The 18,028-nt window shown below is 37.4% G+C and overlaps 1 protein-coding gene across 46 annotated transcripts in view; it reads left to right on the top strand.

Annotated features, from left to right (window-relative positions):
- The window catches only part of EFCAB3 (EF-hand calcium binding domain 3), a 460,207-nt gene that overhangs the window by 127,056 nt on the left and 315,123 nt on the right, over positions 1–18,028 (top strand). For all 46 annotated transcript variants that reach the window (XM_045044749.1, XM_045044748.1, XM_045044746.1 and 43 more), the window contains 5 exons: positions 768–839; positions 1,724–1,867; positions 2,324–2,395; positions 5,738–5,881; positions 13,912–13,983. In XM_045044749.1, the coding sequence (XP_044900684.1) occupies positions 768–839; positions 1,724–1,867; positions 2,324–2,395; positions 5,738–5,881; positions 13,912–13,983 (504 nt within the window). The remainder of the gene's footprint in view (positions 1–767; positions 840–1,723; positions 1,868–2,323; positions 2,396–5,737; positions 5,882–13,911; positions 13,984–18,028) is intronic.

An 18,028-nucleotide genomic window follows, 5' to 3' on the forward strand; every position in this document is an offset into this window, starting at 1 on the left:
AAGACAGTTAAATTCAAATGGAGAGAAAACCCCCCCACTCCCTAGGACAATGAACATGACTGAATCTCAGCTATATTCAGTCTGTGGGCTACCAGCCTATGATCCCTGAAGCAGGCTTCTGTAGGAGTGGGAACACAATCTTTTCCTTCTACCCTTCTAGGTTCCCAGCTGGAGCCCTGTAACAAAAGACAGATCAACCAGAGAAAAGCATTCAAATTTAATGTAAATTTTACATGAAAGGGGAATATTCATAAGGAGTTGTTAAACCTGAATGTTTTGGTGTTAGCTTTGATGAAGTGTGGAAAGTGGTAGAAAACTGTGATGGGACAAAATGATATGGCTGAGGGTGGTCAACCAGGGGAAACTTAGTAAGGTCTGTTCGTTCAGATTCCTCTTGGTGTCCCTCCAACCCTCAGTCTTCAGAGATAAGGATGCACCCTCCCTCTGGGTATAGCAAGGGCATCTCTCACATTGAGTGTCTTATGACCTGCCTCGGGGCAGGGGATGGGGAGGTCTGAATCCTAACTGTACCTTGCAATTCCCAGATTGTGTTTCCTTGCATTCCCTGTTTGTGTGTGTGTATGCGTGTGTGTGTGTGTGTGTGTGTGTGTGTGTGCACACGCACATGCTCATAATCTAAGTGTATTTCTTACCATGCATTATGGTCACAGAAGTTTGAAAGCTGAATGAAATTGAAACAATACCAGATCCCTGCTTTAATGAGCCTAAAATCTATTTAAATTCCATTTTATTTCTTAACTTTGCAGAAAGTAAAAAGATCTTAAAAGATGTAATTGATGTTTTCACTAATTCACCTAAACCATCAACACCATTCAATAGTAAGTATAGTAAAAGAATGAAAATTAAAAGTAAATTTCTAAGATCATTCAATGGTATTCTTTTTCTAAAATATGGTTTGTTTTCCCCTGTATTTTTAATTCCTTAAGTTTTCTTTTTAATGTATCAAGATGTTATAATCTGCTTTCTTATTCCTTATCATATTTAATCTGTGCTTTGACTGTAATGAATTATTTAGAATTACATTCCTAGAATATGCTTTCTTAAAGCAAAATAGTTTGTCTCAGTATATGCTCCAGTATAAGGTACACATTTTCTCCCCTGGTGAATCTAATACAATTTTCTCTCACCTCCAATAATTTCCATATGCTTCTTTTTCTCACCTATAGTGAAACGTTAAAAAAAAGTACAAAAAAAAAAAAGGATTTACTGCATGTAATACTAGTAGGTAGGCTAGCAAGAAAGAGAGGCTTTCTAATGCCTAGAATAGGGTGTGACTGTTTTTCAGTGCATAACAGATTTATATTTTTCAGTTTTCCTTTTGCCAACTAGCTGGGTTCTATTTTTGATATTTGACTTCATTCTAAGAGCTATTTATTATCAAGCTGTTCTTGAAATGCTTTACAGTCTATGAAAGACTGGAGCATGTAGTAGAAAAACCTTTGAAGAGAAATAGTTAATAAATAAAAGCAAACTTCTACAAAAATGTTGCAGAAACTCAACTTTTAGCTGGCTAGGGGTATGTTAAATTTTGCTTATTGTTTAAGTGACTTCTGAAAACAAAGCCCACTGACGTGTTTTGAAAGCCCTCTAACTCAGAATTCCTTTTGTAATGCATCTACTCTGTGCAGGTTAGGGTGTTAAGTCTAAAAAAGGGCTTTGCCTCAACTTCCTCATCAGTTCTCTATTCTTGACTTGTCTACAGATTTATGTAAAGAGATTACAACTCTTGATAAGATCAGAAATGATAAGATGCCTATAAATGAGCTGAGGTCCCAACTCTGGAAGGCTAGAATTCCATTAAGCAACAAGACGTTCCAGGAAATTCTGGGTCAAGCATCTATTGATGGTGAGTCCTTTTTAAAAGAACAATCTCTGTTGAAGTCCTAGTTTTACTGTGTGCTTGGGATATGTTTTATATATGTATGTTTTAGATAAACTAGGTCTTAGAAACATAATGAGAATGTAGGCATACTGAGAACAAATTAAAATTAATATTTTTTTACTCTTGGAAATATTTTTAAGAGTCACCCTCTGTCTGACATCACATTTGTAGAACGTATACATCAATATTTAATTAAGACAAATAATACGGTTAGAATTTTTTCTTGTTTTAAGGGAATAGATTCGTGGTAAAATTATTTTAAATTGATTAGTTTTTATCTGGCTAATTTTCAGACATTAACAAAATTTGTCCCCCCCCCCCCCCCCCCCCACACACACCATTCCCTGTCATGGTTATTTTAATGATGATTATTAACATTGACACCTTGCCATTTTATAATCCTTATACTTTACTTTTTAGAAAATAGTGAAGTAAGTCTCAAACAAATTTTGGAGGCTTTGAACACAAATAAGCCAGCTCCTGAATTTGAAGGTGGGTCATATTTCCCATTGCCTTTTGTTATTATTAAACAGTATTGTGAGCTATAAATGATATTCAAAAGCTGTATATTTTTATAATTAAAAGTACACAGTTTGACATATGCACACACCTATAAACCTGTCATCACAATCAAGGTAATGAACACATCCCTGACCTGCAAAACTGCCTCATGCTCCTTTGTAATCTCTCCTGCCTTTTTCCCATCCTGTTCCTCATCCGTAGGCAACCACTGATCTGCTTTTTGCCAGTATAGATCCATTGGCATTTACCAGACTTTTATAAAATGGGTATATTCTTTTTTGCTAGATGCTTTCATTCAGCATAATTATTTTGAGATTCATCCGTGTAGCATGTATCAGCAGTTCATTCTTATTTATTACTGGCATAGCACTCCATTTTACTGATACACTGCAGTTTATCTACTTACTTGGTGAGGCTCGTTAGGCTATTTCCAGTTTGGGGCTCTTATAAATAAAGCTGTTATGAACAGTTGTGTACAATTCATTGTATGAATATATGCTTTTCCTTTCTCTTGAGTAGTTACCAAAGATTGGCTGGTTCACATGGTAGGTGTATGTTTAACTTTTTAAGAAACTGCAAACTGGTTTCCAGAGTGGCCACACCATTTTACATTTCCACCAGCAGTGTATGAAGAGGTCCAATTCCTCCATATCCTTGGGAGTGCTTGGTGTAGTCAGTCTTTTTAATTTTTTTCATTCTAATAAGTGTGTAGTAGTATCTCATTGTGGTTTTAATTTGTGTTTCCTCACTGATTAATGATGTTGAGCATCTTCTCATGTGCTTATTTGTCATCTGTGTATCTTCTTTTTTTTTTTTAATTTTTTTTTCAACGTTTATTTATTTTTGGGACAGAGAGAGATAGAGCATGAACGGGGGAGGGGCAGAGAGAGAGGGAGACACAGAATCGGAAACAGGCTCCAGGCTCTGAGCCATCAGCCCAGAGCCCGACGCGGGGCTCGAACTCACGGACCGCGAGATCGTAACCTGGCTGAAGTCGGACGCTTAACCGACTGCGCCACCCAGGTGCCCTGTGTATCTTCTTTATAAAGTGTCTGTACAGATCTTTTGCCCGTTTTTAAAGTTGGATGGGTTTTGGGGCGCTTGGGTGGCTCAGTCGGTTAAGCCGCCGACTTCGGCTCAGGTCATGATCTCGCGGTTCGTGAGTTCAAGCCCCGAGTCGGGCTCTGTGCTGACAGCTCAGAACCTGGAGACTGTTTCGGATTCTGTGTCTCCCTTTCTCTCTCTGACCGCCGCCCCCCCCCCCCCCCCGTTCATGCTCTGTCTCTCTCTGTCTCAAAAATAAATAAACGTTAAAAAAATTTAAAAAAATAAAGTTGGATGGTTTTTTTTGTATTTCTGTTTGTATTCTGGATACATGTCCTTTATGAGATATATACTTAGCAAATATTTTCTCTGAGTCTTCTACTGAGCACATTTTTCTCTGAGTGTCTTCATTTTCTTAAGTGTCTTTAGAAGAGCATTAGTTTTAATTTTGATGAAGTCCAGTTAATTAGTTTTTTTTTTCTTTTATATATTGTGCTTTTGGTGTCACATGTATGAAAACTTTGCCTCACCCAAGGTTACAAATGTTTTATTATATGCTTTCTTCTAAAAGTTTTATGGGTTTTGGTTTTGCATTAAAAAATATTTTTTTAATATTTTTATTTATTTTTGAGAGAGAGAGAGAGAGAGAGAGAGAGAGAGAGAAAGCACAAGTTGGGGAGGGGCAGAGAGAGGGCGACAGAATCCAAAGCAAGACTCCAGGCTCTGAGCTATCAGCACAGAGCCTGAGGCGGGGCTCAAACTCACCAGGAGATCATGACCTGAGCTGAAGTCGGATGCTTAACTGACTGAGCCACCCTGGCACCTCTGGTTTTGTATTTTAGCTCTGTGATCTATTTTGAGTTAATCTTTATATGTGGAATAAAGTATGGATCAGAGTTCCTTTTTGTTTTGTTTTGTTTTTGCATATGGACCTTCATTTGTTCCAGCACCACTGTTGAAAAGATTGTATTTTCTCTATACTTTCTATACTGAAATTCCTTTGTAGTTTTGTAACAAATCATATAAATATACATATATATTTATTTCCTGGATTCTCTCTTCTGTTCTATTAATCTTTGTCAGTTTTTACACAAACCACATTGTCTGACTCCTGTTGCTTCACAATAAACATTGAAACCATTCAGGTAGTATTGGCCCTCTAACTTTGTTCTACTTTTAAAAAGTTGTTTTGACTGGGGCACCTGGGTGGCTCAGTCAGTTGAACGTCTGACTTCAGCTCAGGTCATGATCTCATGGTTCGTGGGTTTGAGCCCCATGTCAGGCTCTGTGCTGACAGCTCAGAGCCTGGAGCCTGCTTCGGATTCTGTGTCTCCCTCTCTCCCTGCCCCTCCCCTGCTTGCTCGCTCGCTCTCTCGCGCTCTCTCTCTCTCAAAAATAAACATTAAAAAATGTAAAAAAAATTTGTTTTGATTATTCTAGGACTTTTACACTGCCATGTGGATTTTAGAATCAGTTTGTAATTTCTACAAAAAAGCCTGCTGGGATTTATTGGAGAAATAAGGCACTCGTAAATTAGGATTTGTTGGAAAATGTCTTATCTAATGATGTCTTACTAAATAGTACAACTCTTTCCTGCAATTCTTTTGAGTATCAGTACTTTGCCTCCTTTTAAATATTCTCTTAGATAAACTAGAGATTATAATCCAAACAGTGACCTTGAGTGTACCATGATTTGTGTGAGTCATTGAAAAGGCAGACCGAGGCTTGGCTCTAATCCTAAGGACCCCATTTAGAAGGGAAAATCCTTAGAGGTTTTAGATAAGAGCTGGGAATGGGGCACCTTAATACTCCCACACTCCTTGGCGGACTTCTAATAATAGAGTGAAAGTTATGAAGAATATGCAAAAAATGAAAGCAGTAGCAAAATAAGCAGAAGAAAATTCAGGACTAATATTTTTCTACTCTGAAATTTGGGCTATTTCATATAGACAGAGGTAAGCCCCAAATTCTGTCTCATGGATATACAATGAAACAGTTCCCTAAAAGATGCAATAATGGCCTATTTTAATTTTTGAGAAGCTGATACCTTGAGTGTATGATGATTTGTGTAACTCACTGGTAAGGCAGTTAAGTTAAAAAACAAAAACAAAACTGAGTCATCTTAGTTTTTTTAGTTTGAGACAAAAATAACTGAACATCTCAGGGAAATATGCTTGGAATAAAGGGATGTTTGGCTTATTAATTTTGGAATCATAATGATAATATTAATTGAAATATATGACCTATAGAATCCCCCTGTGTTTTCAGATTTATGTACTGCCCTCCAAACTGTCAACTTGATGAATTGCAGCAGAATTCAGATTGGTGACTTGAAAGATGCTTTTGATGACCTCAATGTTTCTGTAAAGCCTGAAGAACACCAGATGTTAGTGAAAACGCTTGATGTTGATGGTATATATAACTACGTTGACTTTCCAAATAAAGTGATAGCAAATTTTCCATTCCCCTTCCCTATCCTCCGTTCATCACTCCCCAATAATTTTTTTCTTTATTATCCTAATGGAAAAAGTACTCTAAGAGAGCATGTCTACTGAGATCATAGATTTATCTTGACAGAAAAATCTTTGAATAAGATTAATAAGATTTTTTACGACCCGTGAAGTATCCTGTGTTGATTCCATCAGAGTGTATTTGTGTGTATGTTTTTCGCATCTTCAGGGAAGGCAAGGTCATTCTCTGTGAAAGCTGTGCTGAAGGGAAACTGCTCTGAGCCAGGAAGAGACTGAGGGAGGACTTTCTCCCCTCTGCAGGAGACATTTGTGGGAGAAGATTGATTGAATCCTAGGAGGTTTCAGAGAAAACAATGTATAATTTTCAAATTTTGCCAATTATTATGTGGTTCTTTTATTCATTTAAATTCAGCTCCTAAAAGTATTTTCTTTATTCCATTATTAAATGGGTTTAAGCATTGTTTCATTAATCATATTGACGGGAGCCGCTGTACAGCACAACTTATGGGTGCTTGTAAACAGCACCCTTCAGTGTTAGGCAGTGCCTGGCCTGCATGGCTAGGGACAGACCTGATCCTGAGTGTCTTTTATATGTAAGGGGTCATGTAATGTGTCAGATAATCAAGGAAATAGAAAATATTCATAGGAAGCTTTCAGTCTAGTTGGTGAGGCAAGCTGTAAACAACAAAAGGGTATATAACAATATAAGAGATAAAAGTTCAGTGAATTTGCAATGATATATGGCAGTACTTGAATAATAGCCAGGGACATAGTGATGTGATGTGTTGTGATTTATAATAAGAAATATATATTTGCCCTTCAACCCCATTCCTGGCACAGAGCTCCTAAAACACTGGCAAATCCCTAAGTCATGAGAACTCTAGGGGCATCTTTTGTTCTAATAGGTGATTCTGGGAAGGCTTCTGGTTTCTAGGTGGGGACTGGTCACCATAAGGATAAGCCATGATTGGAACTTTGGAATTTTCAGCTCTGTCCCCCACCCCCATTCTTCAGAAAAGGGAGAGGGTCTGGAAATGGAGTGAATCATTGATTATGCCTATGTGAGGAGGTCTCCATAAAATCCCAATAGTATGGGGTTTGGGGAGTTTCCAGGTTGGTGAACACATCTACATACCAGAAAGGTAACTGACCCAACTTCACAGGGACAGAGCTGCCATGCTTGGGATGTTCCCAGACCCCCCAGACCCTATGTATCTCTTCATCTGACTGTTCATTTGTATATTTTATCATATCCTTTAATAAACTGATAAATGTTAAGTGTCTCCCTAAGTTCTGTGAACTATTTTAGGAAGTAATTGAGTCCAAGGGAGAGAAAGTCATGGGAACCTCCAATTTGTAGCCAAGTTGGACAGAAGTTGTAGGTAACCTGGGGACCTACTACTTGTGGTTGGCATCTGCAGTGGAGGGGGAGCAGTCTCATGGGACTGAGCCCTTAACTTGTGAGACCTGATGCCATCTCCAGGTAGATAGTGTCAGAATTGCGTTAAATTGTATGACACTCAGTTGGTGTTGCAGAGAATTGCTTGGTGGGAGAAAACCCCCCACATATCTGGTGTCAGAGTTCTGTAAGTGTGGCCGTAGAGTGAGAGTAAAGAAGAAACACAGGAGGAGGACTGAGTTTTTTCCTCCACAAGTGATGATACTGAGTTGTATGAGAGTTCAGAGGTGAGCTATTTCATTCATTCAATGAAAGTTTATTAAGCACTGTTGATTGCTAGACACTAAGTATATAAAGATAAAAGAGCTTATAGTCTGTCGAGATGACAACGCGAATTCCAGTTGTTAAATACCACGACAGAGGTAAACAGAGTGTTATGGGATCGTATACAATAGGTACCTAACCCACACAGGGTTGGATAGGGTAGTCAGAGAGGCTGTTTGGAGGAGATGCTGTTGGAGTTGAGTTTTGAAATATGAATAGGAACTAGCCAAGAATTGCGGGTGCAGGGAAAGGGGCTGAAAGGAGTTAGGAAGGAATGTTCAGTATGTACAAAGTACAGAACAAAGCTCATGGAGAAGCCAAGGAACTCTAAGTAGTCCAGTAGGACTTACAGCATTGGATCTCAGACTGATTTACATCAGAACTACCTAGGAATTTGTTAAAAACCCAGAATATCTGAATCATGGCCAAGGTGTGTGTGTGTGTGTGTGTGTGTGTGTGTGTGTGTGTGTGTGTGTGTGTGTTTAACAAGCTTTACAGTTCAGGTTGATGTTTGACTATCAACTTGATGGTGCATAGTGGTGGAAGGAGTGGGAAAAGAAAGAAATGAAGTGTCCATATAGTCAAGAGCAGATCCAGAAGGGTTTTGTTTCTATCTTTGTTGTTCTCTGAGCAACAGAGTTTGAATTTTATCTTGAAGGCTCTAGGGAGTCATTGAAGAAGTCAAATTTGAAAAGTGACATGACTAATTTTGCACTTTGTAATGGGCATTATGATAGCAGTGTTAAGAAAGAGCAGAGGGGGGCAAGATTGGAAGCAAGGAGACATTTTAGAAGGCACGCAAGAATTCAGGTTGAAAGTAATGAGTGTTGATGTAAGGCATTGGCTCCAGGGATGGGAAGAAGGGAACAGATATGAGTTCTAGGAGGCAGAACTTTTTCATTGTTTGGTTAAGTTAGGGAAGGAAAAGAGAGAGGAATTGAGAATGATTAACAGACTTCTGGTTTGGGAGACATTTCATGGTGATGTCTTTTTTTTTTTTTAAGTGTATTGATTTATTTTTGAGAGAAAGAGCGTGAGCTGGCTAGGGGCAGAAAGAGAAGGAAAGAGAGAATCCCAAGCAGGCTCTATCCTCTCAGCGCAGAGCTGATGTGGGGCTCAAACTTATGAACCATCAGATCATGACCTGAGCCAAGATCAAGAGTCAGTCACTTAACCGACTGAGTCACCCAGGCACCCAAGTGATGCATTTTAATAAGCTGGGGAATATAGGAGGAGGCTTTAGTGCAAAGATGAATTCAGCTTAGGATATATTGTGTTTGATGAAGGGCATGATGGAGGGAAGAGATTGAAATGAGAATAGATAAATCTAAATTCCTTCACAAAATGCACAAGGCCTTTTTAAATCTAGTTCCCGTTACTGGACCTGTTAAGATTAACCTTTGCCCACAAACTTTCTGACACATTTTTGTAAGGTTAATAGACACAAATAGAATAATTTAAACTAAATCCAAAATTAAAAAACTACTTATAGTTTCCAGAACGCATCGTACTCACTTATATACATTTTCCTTATGAGTCTTTCTGTCAACCTTCAAATATGCAGCCAAGTCAGTAAAAATGTAACCTCCTTGAAGCTTTTCTTAATTCATTCAGTTAGATGTGGAAGCCTTTTACATTTCAATAACATGCCATGTTTAGCATCATTGAGACAATTTTTGCTTTATAACTGTTTGAGAAAAGTGATATTATTTTGGAGAAATTTCCATGAAAATTATGAGGAGAGGATACATTTTGAGCATTTGGTTACTGATGAAAAATGAATACTTAAACTGTAAACAAATTTAAAGTATTCTGTGGGGAGAACAGGTTAAATATTTAAAGCCATAATACAGTGTGAGGTAGGTGGAAAGATCAAATGAGAAACATATGTTTTTGTTTGGGTTTCCACTTCTTACTTTGACCTACATCACAGTATCTCATTTATTTTGCAGGTTCTTCCAGCTAACAGGAAAAATAAAAGTACTTGCATATTTCTGAATATACAATATATACATATTGCTTTAAAAAAATTTAACAGGAGGGGTGCCTGGGAGGCTCAGCATCAGACTTCAGCTCAGACCATGATCTCACCATTCTTGAGTTCGAGCCCCATGTCGGGCTCTGTGCTGACAGCTCAGAGCCTGGAGCCTGCTTCAGATTCTGTGTCTCCCTATCTCTCTGCCCCTTCCTCTCTCTCTCTCTCTCTCTCTCTCTCTGTCTCTCTCTCAGAAATAAAATAAAAACATAAAAAAATTAGTAGGAACTACACTACCACTGGGTAGGTGGTCATTTTTAAAGTTTGCCCCCTAGATGAATCTTCAAGTTTCTTGTTTTCAATTGTTTAAAAAGTAAGGAATTGTTAGGCAAATAGTCATTGGTTTACATTAAAACTGATTTCCCAGAAATGCTCATTCTTTTAACCAATTAATATGTGAAAATTAATTCCTTTCAGATATATGTTATAAAACCCAAAATAACAGTTTAAACTGAGATTTGGGGGGGGGGTTGATTTATAATAAAATGATTTTGTTTTAAAAAGAAGATGCAAATTAATCCAGTTATTGCTTGTTTTAGACCTAATTTTGCCTCATCTTAATTTTTCATTCTTTTATTTAAATGTTGTGTTTACCTCTTCTGTCTTCAATATAAAGTAATACACCAGTAAAGAAAGTGGTGAAAATAAATAAGAGAATATGATAAAAATAATTTGTAATAACATTAGTCAATACTTTTATATATCTAGCACATCCAATTATCCTAGTTCTTTTTTCTCTGCATCCATTGTGCAAATTGACACTAGACACTTCAAACTAGATTCATACTTAGAGTCTGTGAAAACTTCGTACAGTGTTCATTAAAGAAGGATGTAAATACAACTGTCAAAAACCACAGAAAGTTCAGAGCCATGTCGAGAAAGAAGTTGCTGCAGCTGAGGTTAAACAGGTTGTTGCCTGTTTTCTCCTCTATGGTTTTGATGGTTTCCTGGCTCACATTTAGGTCTTTCACCCGCTTTGAGTTTATTTTTGTGTATGGTGTGAGAGAGTGGTCCAGTTTCATTCTTCTGCATGTTACTGTCCAGTTCTCCCAGCACCATTTGCTAAAGAGACTGTCTTTTTTCCATTGGATACTCTTTCCTGTTTCGTCAAAGATTAGTTGGCCATACACTTGGGGGCCCAATTCTAGGTTCTGTATTCTATTCCATTGGTCTGCGTGTCTGTTTTTGTGCCAATACCATACTGTCTTGATGTTTATAGCTTTGTAGTAGAGCCTGAAGTCTGGGATTGTGATGCCTCCTGCTTTGGTTTTCCTGTTCAACATTACTTTGGCTATTCAGGGTCTTGTGTGGTTCCCTACAAATTGAAACATTGTTTGCTCTAGCTCTGAGAAGAATGCTGGTGCAATTTTGATTGGGATTGCCTTGAATGTGTAGATTGCTTTGGGTAGTATCGACATTTTAACAATATTTGTTTTTCCAATCCATGAGCGTGGAATGTTTTTCCACTTCTTTGTGTCTTCTTCAAGTTCTTTCACAAGTTTTCTATAGTTTTCAGCATATAGATCTTTTACATCTTTGGTTAGGTTTATTACTAGGTATTTTATGGTTCTTGGTGCAATTGTAAATGGGATTGATTTCTTGTTTTCTCTTTCTATTGTTTCACTATTGGTGTATAGAAATGCAACCAATTTCTGTACATTGATTTTACATCCTGTGACTTTACTGAATTCATGTATCAGTTCTAGCAGCTTTTTGGTGGAGTTTTTCGGGTTTTCCATGTAGTGTATCATGTCACCTGCAAAAAGCCAAAGTTTGACTTCTTCTTAGTCAATGTGGGTGCCTTTTATTTCATTTGCTGTCTGATTGCTTAAGCTAGGACTTCCAACACTCTGTTAAATAACAGTGATGAGAGTTCCAAAAGCAAGGGAAATAAAAGCAAAAATGAACTATTGGGACCTCATCAAAATAAAAAGCTTCTGTACAGCAAAGGAAACAATCAACAAAACTGAAAGGCAACTGATGGAATGGGAGAAGATATTTGCAAATGACATATCGGATAAGGGGCTAGTATCCAAAATCTATAAAGAAGTTACCAAACTCAACACATGAAAAACAAATAATCCTGTGAAGAAACAGGCAGAAGACACAAACAGACACTTTTCCAAAGAAGACATCCAGATGGCCAACAGACACATGAAAAGATGCTCAACATCACTCATCATCAGGGAAATATAAATCAAAACCACACTGAGATACCACCTCACACAGGTCAGAGTGGCTAAAATTAACAACTCAGGAAACAACAGATGTGGGTGAGGATGTGGAGAAATGGGAACTCTCTTGCACTTGTTGGTGGGAATGAAAACTGGTGGAGCCTCTCTGGAAAACAGTGTGGAGGTTCCTCAAAAAATTAAAAGCAGAATACCCTACGACCCAGCAATAGCACTACTAGGAATTTATCCAAAGGATACAGGAGTGCTGATTCATAGGGGCAAATGTACCCCAATGTTTATAGCAGCACTATCAACAATAACCAAATTATGGAAATAGCCCAAATGTCCATCAACTGATGAATGGATAAAGAAGATGTGGTTTATATATACAGTGGAATACTACTCGGTAATGAAAACGAATGAAATCTGCCCATTTGCAACAACGTGGATGGAACTGGAGGGTATTATGCTAAGTGGAATAAGTCAGTCAAGGAAAGAGAGATATATGTGTACACTCATATGTGGAATTTGAGAAACTTAACAAGAGATCATAGGGGAAGGGAAAGGGAAAAAACAGTTTCAAACAGAGAGGGAGGCAAGCCATAAGAGACTCTTAAATACACAGATCAAACTAAGGATTTATGGGGGGGTGGGGATCAGGGGAAAGTGGGTGATGGGCATTGAGGAGGGCATTTATTGGGATGAGCACTGTATGTTGTTGTATGTAAGCGATGAATCATGGATTCTATTCCTGAAGCCAAGAGTATACACTGTATACATTGAATGTTAGCTAACTTGACAATAAATTATACTAAAAAAACCACACACACAGAAAGTTGTCCTCTCTCTTTTCTTACAGCTTCTTAAGTTATGAAGGTAAAACAAAATGCAGTTAGAATAATCCACTAAGATCTTTATTTGCCACCTACCATTCTCTGAATGCCTGCTGATCAAAGTTTTTAACTGCAGATTTTCCTTGATAGACTGGAATGAGGAAAGTTTCTGTCTACTGTCAATGCTCCAGCTGCCACAGGGGGATAAATATAGAACCGATCAAATTAAAATTTGGCAATATGGAAGTAAAAAAATGTATCTGATCTGTCCCAAAGAGTTGTTATTTGCATGGAAATAAAATCATCTGTTCATTTGAATTCACTTAATTCATTGAATCACATTCAATATATCACACATTGAATTCATTGAACCACATTCAATATATCATACAAAAAGGAAATATTGTGTTTGAGGGCATGGAGTGGACACGGAGTTGAAGATGTGCAGTAGACAATGGTCTAGCCTAGAAATAGAAACTTGAGACTCAGCAACATACAGTTTGTAGTTACAAGAGAATTCAGGAATGGTTTATAGAGTGCAACAAGAAGAGGGCCAAGGACATTGAAATGCTAACATTTAAGTAATGGTGGAGAAAGAATAGTTTATAAAGGACGTAACAGGAAGTAACTAGAACGAACGGTAGGAGAGAAACCAAAAGAAAGCTATAGCAACAAAACAGAGAAAAAAGAGTTTGAAGGAGGAAAGTATTAGATAAGACCAACAAATTAAGAAGTATTCATTAATTTGGGAATGAAAGAGGAAAGTATTAAATAAGACCAAAAAAAAGTATTCACTGATTTGGCGATAAATAGTTAATGGGTGAACTTGGTAAAAGCAGTTTTGAGAGGGTGGAAGCTAGATAAGACCAGTTTGATGTGTGAATGACAATATGATTATGATGAATAAGAACATTGTTTTTCCAGAAAATAGTTTGGGAAGGAAAGGAAAAGGAAAGAGTAGTGGTTAGAGGGTATCATCTAGGTTCGACAGAAGGCTTTTTAGAAATCTAGACTTAGGAGCTGGTTTTGACATGAATAGGATTTAAATAGGCAGACTGTAGATTGCATTCAGGACAAAAGTTTACGTAGCTAGAAAACCATAAGATGCTTTAAGGGGCAGCAAGAGAACCGATTTAGCTCACTGTGGAAGTACTTTATGTTTCTTGAATCTACTAATTTTTCTTTGTTCTGTTTTTGTCTTCACAGAAAAGGGAGATATTTTTCTAAAGACTGCCCTTTTAGCCCTGAAGAGCATTAAGCGTTTTCGAGATTTTAGAGGTGAGAATAATTAGGAAGTTTTGAACACAGTTAGAATATAGGAAATTTTTAGCTAGTTGTTGAAAAGTGATGGACTACTTACATCAACATATAACTAATACGCTACAAGATTAAATGAATGGTATACATTCAGTATTTTGGGTATTCAGATGAAGGTGAGCTTCCTGTGTTCATGTAAGTCTAGTTTGAAACATTATAAGTTTGTAATTGGAGCAAATATGTCTTCTAACAAGGTTGCCAAAAATACGTGACCCTAAAAATGTTTTAATAAATTTAAGGTTTTTGATTAGGTAATACATTCACACAAATCATAAATAAAAAAGTATTGGAGCACTGGGTGGCTCAGTTGGTTAAGCGTCTGACTTCGGCTCAGGTCATGATCTCACAGTTCATGGGTTCAAGCCCAGCATCAGGCTCTGTGTTGACAGCTCAGAGCCTGGAGCCTGCTTTGGATTCTGTGTCTCGCTCTCTCTCTGCCCCTCCCCTGCTCATGCTCTGTCTCTCTCTGTCTCAGAAATAAAAATAAAACATTAAAAAAAATTTTTAAGTAAAAATAAATAAAAAAGTATTTAAAGATACACAATGAAAATCTCCTTCTTGCCTGGTCTATTCAGTTCCTATTCTTTTTCCCCAGTAACTAATAAGTAACTAGTTTCTTTTTTTTTTTAATTTTTTGTTAATGTTTTATTTATTTTTGAGACAGGAAGTACTTAGATCATTTGAGAAAATATGAATATATGTATGTATATATATGTATGAATATATATATATATATATATATATATATATATATATATACATATCCCTCCCTCACTTTTTATGTGAGAGCATGATATGTACATTGTTCTGTATCCTTGATTTTTTAATACAGTAATATATTTTGGATATTTGTTCATATCAGAATATAAAGGCCTTTCTCATTCCTTTTTATAGTTGCATAGAGAACATGTGAATTCTCATTCTGATGGAAATTTATTTTTTTAGTTTATTTTTATTTTTAAAAAAATTTTTTGTTTATTTATTTTGGAAAGAGAGAGAGAGGCAGAGTGTGAGCAGGGGAGGGGCAGAGAGAGAGAGGGAGACACAGAATCCGAAGCAGGCTCCAGGCTCTGAGCGGGCAGCACAGAGTCCAACATGGGGCTTGAACTCACAAACTGTGAGATCGTGACCTGAACCAAAGTCAGACGCTCAACTGACTGTGCCACCCAGGCACCCCTGATGGAAATTCGTATATTTAACTTATTGGGATCAGTGATCCTTCCAACTTGAATCTTTGTTTTATCAATTGTGGTACCAAGAAACATTTTGCAGCGTCACATGATGGATGCCCTGTGTGAATTATCTAACTTTTGAGTATAATTTTGAAAATATCTAACTCACTTTAAAAATGAGTTAATTGCCTAATGTTTTATGAACTTACCAAAACTCTTCTTTAACTCTTATTTTCAGTATTAAAAGTATCTTAGGGTCAAAAGTACATAGTTTTATTTCATAGTCTCTAAAGGTATACTTTATTTTCTTTGGTTTCAAATAATATCATTAATGGTTGGCAAATAATATTTTTGCATAGTGTTTGATGTTTTACCAAACACTTTCACATAATTTATTTTTTTATAATTATTCTTTTTTAAAAAATATTTATTTATTTTGAGAGGGACAGAGACTATGAGCAGAGGAGGGACAGACAGAATCCAAAGCAGTCTCTAGGCTCTGAGCTATCAGCACAGAGCCTGATGCAGAGCTCAAAATCACAAATTCACAAATCGTCATGAGATCATAACCTGAGCCGAAGTTGGACGCTTAACTGACTGAGCCACCCAGACGCCCCTCACATAATTTATTTTTTAACTATTCTTTATGACTATCCTGTTAAGTAGAAATCTTACAATAAAGAAAGAGAAAAGTGAAGTTCGAGGAAATTGTACCTTACCTAAGACCCCACAGCAAGTGTTGGACTCCATGTGCAGATATTTCTTTTACTGTATTATAGTTTAATGGTTCAGTTTCAAAATTCCTTTAATGCTATAACTTACCGATTAATATTATCATGATCAGCACACATATATTGAACACAAAAATAGGCAAAAATAGGCATAAAGTAGGCCGTGAGAAATCTTAAAATCTAGATGAAAAGATAGGTCATTGACATAAAAATATAACTAGTATTCTGTAAGGGCAAATTAGTGATGCATATTATTTTAAGAGTTTAGGTGAAGATTAGATTCCTATGAAAAAAATGGAGGAACTGTGAAGGAAGGGTAGCATCTTGCTTGATAGGTAGAGGGAAAGCCAGAAAACATTGACACCTAGAGATTTAAAAGGGAAGAAAAGACCAGAGGTGTAAGTAGGATTTGAAAGATAAGGAATGAGAGATAGTTGGTAGGTCTACATTGGAGGAGATATTAAATGTTTTGCTCAAAACAGGTCTCAATATAGTCTTTGGGCAAGAGAGTGTCAGGTACTAAGCTGTCTCTAAAGATTGATTTAACAGTGGATTGGACTAAGGAGCCACTAGAAACAGGAAGATCGTTTATTTAATCCATTCAGTCAGCAAATGAGTGACACTATGCTGGTAACCAAGACAGGTAAATACTGGTCTCTGACCCCAGAGAATTCACTGAAGAAAGACAGATGAGCAAATAAATAACTACAAATTGTGCTAAATGTTAAGGAGAAAATGTACAAGGAGGAGGTAGAGCGTTAAGGTGCAGTGACTTAATTTAAATAGGATGGCCAGGGAAGCATGTTCTGACATGTGACATTTAGGCTGAAACCTACAGGATTAGAAGGAATCAGCTGCTGGAAGAGTTGGCAGAAGCATCTTTCAGACAAGAGGAAGAAGCTGTGAATGGTTCTAGGGTAGGAAATAACACATATGTTTAAGAAACTGAAAGGCCTTTCTGGCTGAAGTCTAGTGAAAAAAGGAGAGACTGGCAAAAGATGATGTTAGAGTGATGGTCATGGACCAGATCATTCAGATTCTTTAATGAAAATAAAGGTAAGGAATTTGAGGGGCGCCTGGGTGGCGCAGTCGGTTAAGCGTCCGACTTCAGCCAGGTTACGATCTCGCGGTCCAGGAGTTCGAGCCCCGCATCAGGCTCTGGGCTGATGGCTCGGAGCCTGGAGCCTGTTTCCGATTCTGTGTCTCCCTCTCTCTCTGCCCATCCCCCGTTCATGCTCTGTCTCTCTCTGTCCCAAAAATAAATTAAAAACGTTGAAAAAAAATTTATAAAAAAAAAAAGGTAAGGAATTTGAATCGAATTCAAAATATAATGGAAACCAATGAAGTGTTTTTATTTTATTTTTTTTAATATTTATTTTTGAGAGAGAGAGAGTGAGCAGGGGAGGGGCAGAGAGAGAGGAAGGCACAATCTGAACAGGCTCCAGGCTCTGAGCTGTCAGTACAGAGACCAGTGTGGGGCTCGAACTTGCGGACCACAAGATTATAACCTGAACCGAAGTCAGAGGCTTAACTGACTGAGCCACCCAGATGCCCCCAATGAAATGATTTTAAACAACAGAGTGATATGATCAATTTAGTCACTCCCGTTGCAGTGTGGAGATTGGATTGAGAGAGGGAAAGAGTGGTATTTAATAGTATTTAGAAAAGTTTGGAAATAATACAGGCCTGGGGAGGTGAGGACCTAAATAGGGTCCTCAGTATGGATTAGTAAGGAAAAATGAATGAAAGAGATATGCTAAAAGGGGAAAAAACTGTGGTGTCTGGGTTTAGAGAGAAACAAATGAAAACAGAACCATGGGTTCCAACTTAGGTTAATGAAGGAATGAATCTAGTTGAAAGTATATTTATTTCAAGTTAGTAGCAATGATGGTACCTCAGAGACTGTCCAGAGAAATAGGCACATGAGAAAAGCTGGAGATGTAATTTGGCCATGTAATTGCCTCATGGAGGTAATAGGTGGATAACAATCAGGAGAAATAAATCTCAGAGATAATATAGAAAAGAAAAAGCAATGACCAAGACCTTCTAGCCTAGATTCTTAATCTGTTTAGTCAATTTCATTACTTTGATTGTTTTATCAAT

Source organism: Felis catus, chromosome E1 (assembly GCF_018350175.1).
Source record: "Felis catus isolate Fca126 chromosome E1, F.catus_Fca126_mat1.0, whole genome shotgun sequence".
Classification (NCBI taxonomy): domain Eukaryota; kingdom Metazoa; phylum Chordata; class Mammalia; order Carnivora; family Felidae; genus Felis; species Felis catus.